Here is a 14,712-nt window from a genome sequence, read left to right as displayed (position 1 = left end):
TTCTTTGAAGAGAAGAAACTTAAATGTGCTCCGCATTGCACAAGCTTTCCAGATTTAGTGGTAATCACCAGTATGGCAAAGTTTCTGCCAAATGGGAAAATACAAGATGTTGGCTCTCAGGGCTTTCCACTCTGTGGCTCCTTTGCTTCATTCCTTTTAATATGTGCATCAGCCCTTTTAACTGCTGTTCCAGCAACCACTCAGTGGCTTCAGTGGGGGCTTCAGTGACTTCAGTGGGCCTATCTCTCAAAGTAGGCTTTCATGAAGAAGATCCCTTCCTAGCCAATCCTCCATCCAATATATATCAAAATATGTTGGCTTTGTGCCTTTCCCCTATGATGCCAGGTAAGGTTTACTAAGGAACTTGTGTGATTGATGTTTCTGTTGTATGTGTGTTTTAAGTAAAGCCTATTCAGGCTTGGCGTAAAAAGACTTTCCAAAGGTTCTATCACGTTTTCTCTTACAACTTTAATATAATATTTATTTTGCATTGTTTATAATATCTTCTGAAGTTGAATTTTTCTCCTTGCTAAACTTGTCATTTCTTTGGCTCACCCCATTTCCACCCCTCCACCTTTCATGACTGAAAGCACTGCAGATAATGGGTCCACTATATAACTTCATTCTCTAAGATGACCAAACACTCCATTCATTAAAAAAAAAAAAAAAGCCTGGTGGGTACTTGGCACTCTGATAGTTGCTTTGGCTTGGACATCAAAAAAGAGTTAGGTGAAAGGAGTGTTCATGAAATAATGTAAATATGAGACAACAATCTCTAGAAAACTATCTTTTACAGAGAAAAAAAATAAATATGGAGCAGAGACGTCACAGACCAGCTACTCTTCAAATAAATAAAATAATGATCATAATGACAAGAATGGCTGTATGAATAGCAAACATTTCTCAGGTTACTAAATTTTATTACGATTGGACCTTTTTCATGGAGAAGAACAGAGTATAGAGTGAACTTTTAGAATGAGTGAATGAGAATTAGAATTAGTCATTGTAGAGTGAGTGTAGAGAGAATTATTTCCCACACTTTGATGATCTTCGAGTTGACGAGGTGTTTCTCTAGAGGTCAGTAATGAGATCCAGAACATTCTTTAATTTTAGTCCTCTTACTCTGCACACAGATCATTGCAATGGAAATGCATTTGCCATGAAAAAAGCAAAAATCTAATAGAAATAAAATATAACGAGCTAAAGCAAACTTGCATTAAAATTTAAAATAACAATATCCATAGTTCATGACACAATGTGCTTTGAGTCTTCACATTTGACTCTGTGGGTTTCAGCAGATATCATTGTTACCATCCTCATTTTCTAGACAGGAAACTGGCACTCTGAGAACGAACTGCCAAAGGTTTTATATAGCAAGTATGTGTCAGGGCCAGGATGTAGAACTACAGCCTTCTGACTTTCAGCCATTTCTGTCCTGTAACAACAAGGGTTCTCTGGAACCTTGACCTGTAGAAATGCCCCCTGTCTCATGCAAAGGCATCTATGGCATTCTGCCTGTGCAAAATATTCAGCCTGTAAAATGGAGAAGACTTCACAATTAGGACTTCTTGGCCTGTTACATGAGTCATAAATTGCCAGGTCTGCCTTATTCAGATTCTTAGAGCTTTTGATACAGTCTTATTTGTTCACTTCACTTGAGTGCTATTTTGTTTCTGGAACTGTTATAGGCATTAAGGGTATATAAGTGAACAAAATAAGATGACAGTTCCTGCTGTTGTAAAGGTTGTATTCTATTGGGGAAGGAAGGAGCAAAACATAAATCATAAACTTAATAAACAGGTAGGTCAGAATGTGATAAGTATGCAAGAAAAAAAATATAGCAAGATAATGGGAATTGAGAAGGCTGGAGATTCCTGAAATTCCATAAACACTATGCTGATACTTTTCTAGGATCTTGTTATTTTTATACAGCGTGGGAAAAGTGAGACTTAATTTAGGATTAAGTAGTGAATAGAGCTGCAAGCTTGATGTCAGAACAAATAGCTCCTAGGAAAACACACAAACTTGTTTTATATCCTATTCCTGCTAACCCATTCTTCACCCTGCATCCCAGCTTTCACACCCCCTGTCTGAATCCTGGCCTTCTACACAACCACTTTCTGAGCTCTCACTCCTCAGTGCTTGCTTATCCAGAATACACAATAGGACATGTTTCCAGTTGCTATTTCCAGGGATCACCATACTCTAGGAGCTTTCTGTTGCCTCAGACATCAAATATAAACCACAGACCCTTATCTTTAAAGTCTGCTGCTTACCACTCTCAGCCTCTCTGCTCCGGTTTATGCAGCAGCTTCACACTGTGTTCCAACCACCTGTGCTTCCTCATAACTTTGGTTTTAAAAGCCGTCATTCTTCCGTCTCCACCTTTTTTTCCTGAGCTATCCATGATCTCTCTCCTGTTTTAGAGTTCACAGTAACTTTATTATTAACATGCTGTTCAGAACTCACTTTTCACTGGGACACCTGGGAGGCTCAGTCAGTTATGCGTCCCACTCTTGATTTCTGCTCAGGTCATTATCTCACAGTCTGTGGGGTTTAAGCCCCTGTCAGCCTCTGTGCTGACAGACTGACATTCTCTGTCTCCATCTCTCTCTGCTCCTCCCCAGCTTGTTTATGCACGCTCTTTCTCTCTGTCAAAAATGAACTTTAAAAAATAAAAAAAATTAAAAAAGAATTCACTTTTCATCAATTGTCCTAAATTTCCCCCACTTAATGGTACATTTTCTAAACTAGTCAGCACTCCTCTACACACTAATAATTTGCTCTATTTGGATGATGGAATCTTAGAGTTGGAAGTGTCTTTGGAGGCCTGTCCTACAACTACACTAGAAACAACTTCCAGAACATCCCTGACCTTATCTTGGCCTGAGGGGCTGCATGACTGGCCTACGTAAGCCCTGACAGTTTAAATCTTCATTACTCTTCACAAGCCCACCACCCTACTACCTCTGTCCCTAAATTTCATGTTTCTACTATTTTCCAAAGAAAGAAGGGAGGAAGGAAGGGAAGAGAGGAAGGAAGCAGGGAGGGAGGGAGGGAGGGAAGAAGGAAGGAAGGAAGGAAGGAAGGAAGGAAGGAAGGAAGCAGGGAGGGAGGAAGGAAGGAAGGGAGGGACAGACCCAAGGTTAAAACTTTATCCTCCCTTCCTGTTTCACTTATCTCTTGCTCATAGCAAATCATCTCAAAACTTAATGAGTTAAAACAATAATTTATATTGTTTCTCAAGATTTTGAGGACTGCATAGGTGGGAACTGCATGAGTGCTCATCTGGTACCTCACTTGGGGCTGGAGGGCCCAAGACAATTTAACTCACATGCCTGGCAGCCCGTGCTGTCAGCTGAAACATTGCTTCTCCTCCATGTTGCCTCTCTTCCTCCTCCATTAGGCTAAACTGGGCTTATTCACAGTGTGTGGTCTTAGATTTCCAAAAAGAGTGAAGTGGAATCTGTAATACATTCTTTAAAATTATTGAAGTATGGTTGACATGTAATGTTACATTAGCTTCAGGTGTACAATGTATTGATTTCACAATTCTATACATTACTCATGCCTTTGGAGTCACAGTGTCTCTATTTCGACTGCCTTCTATTTATCAACTAAGTCCCAGTTCCAACAAGAGGCAAAACAGATTCTGCATTAATGAAGGGCAGTGAAGGACAATGTCACATTGCAAAAGTGAAAAAAATTCCAAGCAATCTACCACAGTTTCAAACCCCTGGATACTGGGCCACCCAGATCCCTGCCTAGGGAATCCGTGGCCTTTCCTCATTTCTTTTTTTTTTTTTTTTTTTTTTTTTTTTTAATTTTTTTTTTTACATTTATTTACTTTTGAGACAGAGAGAGACAGAGCATGAACGTGGGAGGGTCAGAGAGAGGAAGACACAGAATCCGAAACAGGCTCCAGGTTCCGAGTTGTCAGCCCAGAGCCCGACGCGGGGCGCGAACCCACGGACCGCGAGATCGTGACCTGAGCTGAAGTCGGACGCTTAACCGACCGAGCCACCCAGGCGCCCCGCCTTTCCTCATTTCTAAGACAAATTTGTCATTCTGGATCCACACTTTATACCAGCTCAGGGGATCTCTTTTCTCTTCTGTAATATTGGCCTTTCTCTTGTTACTAGCTTTTTCTCAACATCATTTATCCATATCCAGATGCCTTCCATAATAAATTTAAATCCACCTCAAACCCTTAATGGTTTGCCTGAAAAAAAGAAACCCACACACATTGGCATGACCCATCTCCCTCATTTTTAGCAAAACTCTTGAAATGAAGTCTGCTCTACACTCCCATTCTTTATTTTCTTCCCTCTTTGGCTTTTGTGATACCACTGTTTTCTGATTGTCTCTCTCCTTCTCCGGACACTGCTACTAGTTTTCTTCCTTTGCTCATTAAAATCTTAAGTGCTATTTTTTCTCCTTTAGCTCTCTTACTCTGTACTCTCTTAAGGCAATAGCATTTACTCTTAGCACCTGAACCATGCTCATAGAATGCTCACATATATTCCATGTAGTTTCTGAGATGGTCCCCAGCAAGACTGAGCCCAGAAGCCTACAGAAGTAACACATTATCAGTGCACTCTATTGGCCTTTCTTCCTTCCCTCTATCATTTTCCCTATCAACACATTTGTTTGCGCTTTGAATTGACTCCCCTAAATCTACCTGCACCAACGTCCTTGTCGAGGGTCTGCTTTTGGGGGAACTCAAACTAAGACAGCTGATAGTCTAAGTATTTGTAGAATTGGTTCTCCTTTCCTCTGCACTTCCTAAATTCAGATCCTCCTTTCTCGTCTGGGTTGAGAAACCCCTACTTTCACTCTCTGAGTCTAATTTGCCCCTTTCCCAAAAATGTATTCATGACACTGCAAGCAAACAAGATTCATAAAGCAGTTGATCATATCACATCCCTCTTTAAAGCACTGGTGGTTCCCAACTCTCCCCTTCATATAATAAATCTAAAATTCTTAAACTAGACTATCAGAACATTCCTGATCTAGACTCTATTTAGCTTGACAGTTTTGACTTCTACTCCAGCTACCCTGAGCTATTTGAATTATCAAAGGAGCTGTTTCTCCTTGCTTCTAATACCTTGCTGAAGTTGCACCAAGTTCTGACCTATTGAGTATTATAATAATCCATTTATGGTTTTGCTTCCCCCCTAAGTTTTAAACAATCTAAAAACCATTGTGTTTGATCCATTTCATATCCACAGGGCCTGATGTAAATGCTGGGTGTATAGAATGTTCTTAATAAACATTGATCAATCTATGTAGCCTCAACTTAAATACTTTCCAAATAGTAGGCTCACTACTTTTCTTCAAATTGTTTTAACTCTAAAACTAATTTAATCAATCATGTTATAAAAATCTTTAAAAATTTTGGAGAAAGAACACTAACCATAACGTCCTTAATGTAATTTGGTTTTTGGTGAACTCCTTTTTAACCTATGTGGATTTTTTTTAAGTTTATTTATTTTGAGAGAGAGAGAGTGCAAGTGGGGAAGGGGCAGAGAGAGAGGGAGAGAGAGAATCCCAAGCTGACCCAGCACTGTCAGCGTAGAGCCCAATGTGGGGCTCGATCCCACAAACTGTGAGATCATTACCTGAGGCAAAATCAGGAGTCAGATGCTTAACCGATTGAGCCACCCAGGCACCCCTAATCTATGTTTTACATAGATTGAGTAGTCCTGTCAGCTGAAAAAGACATCATCATCATCATCATCAACAACAACCAACATTTAAATAGCATATACTATGAGCTAAATTTTATATACATTAACTCATTCAGATTTTGTGATGGTACTGTGAGGTAGGTGCTCTTGTTATTTCTATTTTACAGATGAAGAAACTAAGATAAGTAATTTGTCCTAAATCATACAACTAAGTAAATGACAAAAACATGATTTGAATTTGTGAAGTCTGGCTCCAAAATTCATGCTATATTTAATGGAGAGGATTAAGTTATTTGGTATATGGAAAGCACTTAGAACAATATCTGGCATAAGGTATAAATTTAATAAATGCTAGCTATAATTATCATTGCTATTATGATGAATATATTGATATAATTTGGTATCTTTCACTTTGAATTGTCATAGTTTTTCACTAAATTAGGTAGATTTTTACTTTGAATTGGGTCATAAATATTTTTAATACTACCGTGCAATCTTATTAGCTGTTGTGTTTTATGACTGAAATATTGTATAGAATGTCTCTGCAATAATTAGTTCTTGCTGTTGACCATATTTCTTTTAATCTTTCATATTATATATAACACTACGAGCATTATTTTTATGCATTAGCCTTTTTTCCCTTAATTTAGGCCATTTTTTAAGGATAGATTTCCAGAAGTAATAATTATGCATTAAAAGGTTTAAACATTTTTATGGTTATTTATGCATATAAAGAATGGCTTTACAAAGGCATTACAATAACTATGTTTTAGGGAGTCTGTTCAATAATTTAGTATTTGCAATTGTTATAAAACACTTCTATTCGTACTAGCTTTACCCAAAGGATTTACACAAAATAAGCCCCATCCCTTTCAATATGACAGAGTTTCAAATATTTATATATTTTAAAAAATATATTCCCTAAGTACCTACGCTTAGTTGACAGAACCTCTCGACTCTCCTTCAGATATTTTTTTTTGTATAGTAAACATCCCCAACTTTCCCTCAAGCATCTCTGGTCTGACAAAATTACCAGGCTCTTAACCATCTGAGTCATAGTCTCCTAAATCCATTCCATTGTGCCTATGTCCCTCTTAATTTGGAGATTACAGACATGGTCTGACAGTGCAGAGCACAGAGGGGTGATCACTTTCCTTGACCAGGGCATCTATTTCCAGCAATGCAGCCTAAGGTCACATTAGCATTTTTTGGTACTGAAATACACGGTTGGCTCATGCTTACTTCCTATCAACAAATCCCCCATGTGTTTTTTACATGAATTCCTATTAAATCACATTGCCCACATCCTGTATTGATGTAGTTAAGTGAAGTTATTTACATAGGTTCTTACTAAACTTTAACTAGTTTATTAAGTTTCTTGTTCCAGAATGTTGTGACACTTCTGATTGTCCAAATAGGTATACTGATTTCCTTGACGCATACCTTTATGCTTTCTGTATCTTCACAAAAGTCATAAATAAAGATATATGCTAAGACAATCCCAAGTACTGTCTTATGTACATAATTAACGTCCTTTGGTTTGCAGTGATCAGCATCTTTGTATATAGCTTTTCAGCCAGCAGCGAATCAGCAGCTGTGAATCCACCCAAGTGCCTTAACACTCAGCTACATTCATTCATCCTATTCCTGAAGATATCATAGGAGACCTTGTTAAATGGCTTCCTAGGACTAAAATAAATCATGATTATATTTTTTCATTAATTATTATTAAATTGATTTTATAATTCTGTCTGAAAAAACAGTAAGTGATTTTAACCTGGGGTCTCATAAGTATCCTTATTTTTTAAGTGCTTACAAATTAGTACATACTAATATTAAATCTTATGATAATCAAATATTTAATTTCCCTGTGAAATTCTCAGTTCTTCCTAGGAAAAAGTCACTTATGCTACTATGTGTGTTTTATAAACTAATATAGCAGCAGACTTAACCAACAAGTATTGTTTCAGCCCCCAAATAAAAAATATAATAAAGTGATATATAATACAATAAATAAAATATTCTGAGATCTCTCTTCTATGTATTTTATGATTTTTTAATTCACATCATCTGCAATTTGGGGAAGAAACTCAGCTTATTTTCAATAACATTGCATTACTAACATAGGGTAACTATAATTATGTCTATGAGAACTACTGTCATTGTCTTAGAACTAGTCATGAAATAACTAAAATAAATGTTTCTCTTTGTTCAAAAATTCTAACTGAGTTATTTAACTTCCAGGGTGCTTATTGGCTCTCCTTTAGTTGGTCAACCCAACAACAGAACTGGAGATGTCTATAAGTGTCCAGTTGGGAGAAGCAAACCATTACCTTGCGTAAAGTTGGATCTGCCTGGTATGTAAAGACTTTACATTAAAGTCTGATCCTAAATTATACTCAGTAGTTGCATGAAAAATAATTTTAACTCAATAAAATATGAGAAGAATCTATAAATGTTCTTCAATTCTTATCATTAAAATTCACATAAAATGACATTTTGATTCCGAACTTTAGAAATAAAAGAACTTTCCAAAAACCTGGCCCATTACATTGCTCCCACAAAATTTAATTGTTTGTTTGTTTGTTTGTTTGTTTGTTTGTTTGTTTGTTTTTAAAGAAAATAGCAGGGGCATTTGGGTGGCTCAGTTGGTTAAGTGTTCAACTTTGGTTTAGGTCATGATCTCATGGCTCGTGAGTTTGAGCCCCGCATTGGGCTCTGTGGTGACAGCTCAGAGCCTGGAGCCTGCTTCAGATTCTGTGTTTCCCTCTCTCTCTCTTCCTCTCTTTCTCTCTCTCTCTATCTCTCAAAAATAAATAAACATTAAAAATTTTTTTTAATAAAATAGCAGAGAAGGAATTGTAGTACATGAATTCTTTTAAAGAGAATAGCACAAGGTAAATTTATGTAGAAATGGATATATTTGATAGAAATATCACTATAATTAGAACATAACTAGAAAATTCCTACTAGAATTATCCAAGACTTACAATTCACTGTTCTATACAGTATTAAATGTATTAAAATAACACATACTTTAACAGTTTATTTCAAATATTCTATTTTTCAGTTCTCTTTTTTCAATTTCCTGTTTATTATGAACATTTTTCCTTTACATTTATGAACATAGTTATAATAGCTGCTTTAATATCCTTGCCTGATAATTACAACATGTGGAATATCTCAACATCGCTTTCCATTTATTACCTTTCTCTTGAGATTGAGTCACATTTCCTTTTTTTTCTTATGTTTAGTAATTTTGGATTACGTCCTGGATTATACTTTTGAGCTATAAGTGTAGAGGTTCTAGATCTGTTATTTGCCTTTGAATAGTCTTAACTTTTTGTTTTAGCAGACAGTTTACTTGGCTGAACTCAATTTCTGAACTGCAGTGGGAAGCAGTTAAAATCTCCATTCAGTTCTTCTCATTGTAGCTGAGCTGTTTGAAGTTTACTCTGCATATATATATACACATTTCAAGTGCTTCAGATATTTGGACAGAGCATACGTGTGTATGTTAGAACTCTCTTTTTGTGTCTCTACTTTCCAAGATATACCCCTTCACTTTACAGCTTCTGTCATTACCCTAATCTCTGTCCTCTGTTTATTCAAAACAGTAAGACTTTGACTACTATTTGAGGTTTAGCCATAGCTAGGACCTTCCCTTGGGGGAAAGCAAGCACATAAACAGGAAACTCAGCCAGTGCTAATCTCTTCTTACAAGTATAGACTTCCCTCCAGTTTCTGTCTGCTTTTGGTTGCTTTCTAGTACCTTCAGATGGTTGTTTCTTTTTTCTTTTTTTTTCCTTTTCCTAGAGTTATTTGCAAAAGACTTGTTCTAATAGGAGCTACTCCTTCATTACCAAAAACTACAATGGAGTTTTAACATTAGCATGGAGATTTTAGCTACATCGACAACAGTGGAGACATTTCTGCTGTGGTCCCTAACATCCCAATGTCCCAGCTCATCCTGGATCAACTCTAGTATAAAAAACTCTAATCCAGATTATTCAAGACCAGTGTAGATAATGGTCCAGTTCCAGGTGCTTTCAAGGCAAACCAGACTAAACTCTGGGACAAAGACCAATATCCTCACATTAGGAAGACAGTGTGACCATTCAGGAATCTCTGCTTCCATTCCTCACTCTGCATCTATAATGGTCTTAAGGTAGGAAAAACTTTTGGGCATGAAGAGTGAGGTAAATCTTTCTTGAACCTGAGTTTTGCCACTTTGAAATATTTCAGCACTCTGCTAAGCAGGGTTTAGAAAATTTTGATTTTCCTGCCCAGTCTTTTTTTTTTTTTTTTTTTGTCTTTTTTCAATATGAATAAGTGGAACTTCCTGCCACTTTTGCCAGGTTGGCCTGCTTCAAGACCCAACATTCCCATCTGGAATGACAAATGGCATCCCTTCATTGTTTCTTTTACCCGAACTTCCTGACCACTACTCCTTCTTGCTCTAGTTTTCTTTGTAAACTTCATGATGTCCCCATGATGGTGAAATCGATGTTCAAAATATATATTGGTGGGTTTTTTTTTCTGCTCTACTACCCATTTTCCCTCTTCTTGTCAGAAGTGATGCTATATCATTGGCCATCTATAACATACAGATATAGCATGCAAGGTAAGTGTTTAAGTTTCCTTTATATATCTACAATATTATGAGGTTAAGTATTCTATTTGTTTTAATTAGCAAAAAATGTGTGAAAGGCTGTCCCACATTTTCTCATTGCCCCACTAGCTCTGCATTCTTTTACAGTTCAGCAGAAGTATTTGAGACAGTTATCCAGACAACATTTCTGGGACATAAGCCAGGTTTTCAGCCTTAGCTTGTTCATTATATTCCTTAATAATACTTTGAAGACTATTTAGTTGAATCAAAAGAAAAATGTGCTATGATATGAACAAAGCAAATAGAATGTCCTAACGAGAAGGCACTTAATTTTACTTTGTTTTCCACCCTCATAAAAGTTTGTTTCTATTTTTAGTTAATACATCAATTCCCAATGTCACGGAAGTAAAGGAGAACATGACGTTTGGATCAACTTTAGTCACCAACCCAAATGGAGGGTTTCTGGTAAGAAAGCAAGGAGTTAGTTAAGGAGCCAAGAATGCCATCATTGTAAGTCTTTATAAAATTTGTTATATAATTTTTAATCTTATGGTTTTAATTTTTTTAAAAGGCATGTGGGCCCTTGTATGCCTATAGATGTGGACATTTACATTACACAACTGGAATCTGTTCTGATGTTAGCTCCACATTTCAAGTCGTGAACTCCATTGCTCCTGTACAAGGTACAGATTTTATGTGATGTTCTTACATGTTTGAAAAGTGTAAGCAGTGAATGAGACATATATATATACACAGGAGCATACCAAAAAGCTTGAAGTATTTTCTCAGCTACCAGCATTACCAATTTAGGTAAATGTTTGCTTTGCCAATATATAACCAAACCCCACTGCTATTTTTGGACTTGATATTAGTGTAAATAACCTTTAACAAAGTCTTGTTTAAACATCATAGCTAAAGCTGTCACATTGTTTTTATTTAAAGAATGAGTCTCTTTGAAGAAAGTAATCTCACTTGAAATACACACAGAATGAGAACAGTTACATAAATTCATACTGAGAAAACTTCCAAAGATAATTCATACAATGTTAATTACAATTCAGTAGAGATGTTTTACTTGATAAGAATCCCAAACCCATTGCTATTGAATGTAATGGTATTTATCAACTTTATTTTTGTAAAACTACTTCTTTCTGATTATAGAAGCAATGTGTCCACCATGTAGACTACCAGCTTATCTTTTTTAAAAATGAGCCTATTTCAGCCATGAAAACACTTCATACACTTTCATACTATCTAAAAAGATAAACTCGAAATTTGCACAGTTGACTCCTTTTATTGCAGAATGCAGCACTCAACTGGACATAGTCATCGTGCTGGATGGCTCCAACAGTATTTATCCCTGGGAGAGTGTTACAGCTTTTTTAAATGACCTTCTTGAAAGAATGGATATTGGTCCTAAACAGACACAGGTATGTGACTACGCATTTTGATTTCTGTTGTTCTAAAGATAAAAATGCATAGATTTTTAATAAAACAAAATATTCTGAACATAAATTAATCAATAAAGCTAATATTCAGGATGAATTTTATATTCCATATCCCTGTTTTTTCCTCCTGATGAAAGGGACATTACTGGAAGACCCTGTTATTTTCTAAACAGAAAATATAATGAAAGCTGCCATTTCTGATGCTCTTGAAAAATATCCCCTATAAATCATAATTGAATTCTTACTTATAAAGTAAGTGTGTAACCAGCTTCGGTAATATCAGAACAGGGTTTCAGAATTTGTGGAAACTAATCTGACATCCCAAAAAACACATCACATTAAATCCCCTCTCTTATATTATACAAGTAAATTAGTAAGTGATCACAGGATATCGCTTAAAGACCATTTTTTTCTCATCTTTAATACTTTCTTAAGCAAAATCCAAGTGCTCGATGCTTTAGCTACATTAAGCTGAATTTTTTTTTCTCCCCATGAGTATCTGTTTCTGAACACATTCCCTTTATTGCCATTAAATGAAGTGAAGCTTCTCACATGGTTTAGACACTGAGTTTGGGTTTTAGACACTGAGTTCGGGTTTAATTAATCTAATGCTGATTAAACTTATACAGCCATATGGCTTAAAATACAGAGAAGACAGTGGATAACAGGCAAATTAAATGTCAGAGTGAGGTCAGTGCCTTGAGAACAGGAATTAGCACTGGAGTCAGAGTCAAATGGTTGTTTCACGGTTTGGGGACTGCAGGAGAGCAAAGAAGATATTAGATCTGCACCTGCAGACCAGTGTCTTTCCTTTTCTCTCTGAAGCTCTACTTTGGAGAAATTTCTGAGGCACTGAAAAAGTGGTCTGACTGCATTGTTTGCCACACCCACACCTGGTACAGGACATGACTACACACACACACACACATATATATGATATGCTTGTATATTTTTCTGTATATATATATATATATATATATATATATATGCCTATAAATGTATGTATAGATAGATACACACACACACACACACACACACACACATTTACAAAATGAATTTCCCCAAAAGGATGGTAGTTAAAAATTGCAAAGTAGATGCAAACCTCAAAGTGAAATGTCATATGGCTGTGTTCCAAGGCTGAATAGGTGAGAGCTAGGTGAGGAGTAAGGCTTTGTATATCCTTCTGGACAATAAAGAACATCTTGAAATCAGTATAAAATTATTTGAAAAATAGACTTTTATGCATCACAAAAGCTAAATTTTCCTGGATGCAAGTTTCTCATCTGCAATTAGTCTTCCCAAGTGAATTACCAGAAGTTTGGTGTCTCTTCTTGATACAGGGCATAAGGCAGCCTGCATCCTTTTAAAGACCATTCGAGGGGTGCCTGAATGGCTCAGTTGGTTAGGCATCTGACTCTTGATCATGTCATGATCAGAGTCAAGCTCAGGTCATGATCTCATGGCTTTGTGGGTTTAAGCTCCCCATCAGGCTCTATGCGGCCCTGCAGAGCCTGCTTGGGATTCTCTTTATTGTCTCTCTGCCCCTCCCCAACTTGCACTGTCTCTGTCTCTCTCAAAATAAATAAATAAACTTAAAAAAAAAAAAAAAGACCATTCTAGAATTGTGACTTGCTCTTCCATCTGGTACATGTTTCACGTGGACCCTTTTTTTGCCCCCTGCTGAGGACCTCTCCCTTCCTCTTTTGCCCTCTTCCCCAATCCTTTCTCTCCTTGGTAAATAGAGTTTCATAGGGCTATAAAATTAAAGCTGGATGGAATTGTAGAGGACTTTTAGCCCCAAATCTCAATTTATGGAGGAGATAGGAGAGGCTAAGTAACTTGTTAAATAAAGTAAGTTGCTTGTTGATGACAGATCAGAAACCATAGCTTTCCAGCTGCAGTTCAGCTGTTTGGAGAAGTTTCAGGGCTGGTCCAGTCTGATGTCCCTAAATAGTAGGTCTCTGGTCCTTTTTATCTCATCATGGTTGCCCATAGCTTCCTTGGCCAGACCCCTTGGCACTCTGTCCTCTGCACTGACATACCTGTGACCAGATGGCTGGATCACAGCTCTCCCCTCTTTTACTGCCTTTCCCCATAATGTCCAATCTTCCCTTCCACCTGTTTTGTCCACCCCATTCTACTTCCTTATCCAAGCCTTTCTTTCCAAAGCTAAGAATAGTCTTGGAATATTTTCTTGTTATTTCTAATATTTTTAGTCATCTGGAAATTTTATTTTACTTTTAAATTATCTATTTCAATGTAAAAAAAAGTTTATTTATTTGTAGCTATCTGTGGACATTAGTGCAGCAGTGACATGTTTGGAGTTACTCTACAACTCTAGGAAGGAAATCTACAAGGCTATCTTACAAAAATAATCACCGCCTCAGTGGGGTTCTGTGCCCATGACTCAGTTTTATAAAGAACTCAGTTTTGTAAACAATCAATTGTTTATATGCTCAACCTGTTCTGCTATAGTTTTGATGTTTCTGTCTACTAGAACTGTAATTAATTTTCTATTTCTGTAGTGAAAGTCCTAATAGAGGAGCTATTCTGCCAGCCACCAGTGCAATTCTAGCCTGCCAGGGTTGTATACCTTTCTTGGCGGCAGGGGGAGAACAATCACTTTATTCAGAGGAATGGGGGCCAGCCCTTAGAGTTCAGATGCTACCAGACTATGGGAGGGAAACGAACATACTCTGAGGCAGAAGAGTCGGGTTACTTGTTTCCAGGACCTGATTCCACAAAGGGCAAGATTTCAAAATGCAACCCTGTGCACTGAGTCATTTGTAGTATCCACTGACTTCACCCAGGGAAACCTGCTTCCTAAAGAGAGAGGAGCTGCTTAAATGGCTGAATTTTTATGTCACATTTTGCTTGTATCATTCATTGTGGAGTTTAGCCATACTCCTTCATTCATTTATTCAAGTATGTTTCCTGAGGGTTTACAATGTACTCGGCTCTG

At 37.0% G+C, this 14,712-nt stretch overlaps 1 protein-coding gene across 2 annotated transcripts in view; it reads left to right on the top strand.

Moving 5' to 3' along the window:
- The window catches only part of ITGA1 (integrin subunit alpha 1), a 158,459-nt gene that overhangs the window by 62,102 nt on the left and 81,645 nt on the right, over positions 1 to 14,712 (top strand). For both annotated transcript variants that reach the window (XM_042950183.1, XM_042950174.1), the window contains exons 3-6: positions 7,935 to 8,047; positions 10,679 to 10,767; positions 10,874 to 10,985; positions 11,605 to 11,732. In XM_042950183.1, coding sequence (XP_042806117.1) covers positions 7,935 to 8,047; positions 10,679 to 10,767; positions 10,874 to 10,985; positions 11,605 to 11,732 — 442 coding nt within the window. The remainder of the gene's footprint in view (positions 1 to 7,934; positions 8,048 to 10,678; positions 10,768 to 10,873; positions 10,986 to 11,604; positions 11,733 to 14,712) is intronic.

This window comes from Panthera leo, chromosome A1 (genome assembly GCF_018350215.1).
Source record: "Panthera leo isolate Ple1 chromosome A1, P.leo_Ple1_pat1.1, whole genome shotgun sequence".
In the NCBI taxonomy this organism is placed as follows: domain Eukaryota; kingdom Metazoa; phylum Chordata; class Mammalia; order Carnivora; family Felidae; genus Panthera; species Panthera leo.
Note: the sequence above shows the minus strand (reverse complement) of the source record. Positions and strands in the feature narration are given on the sequence as shown.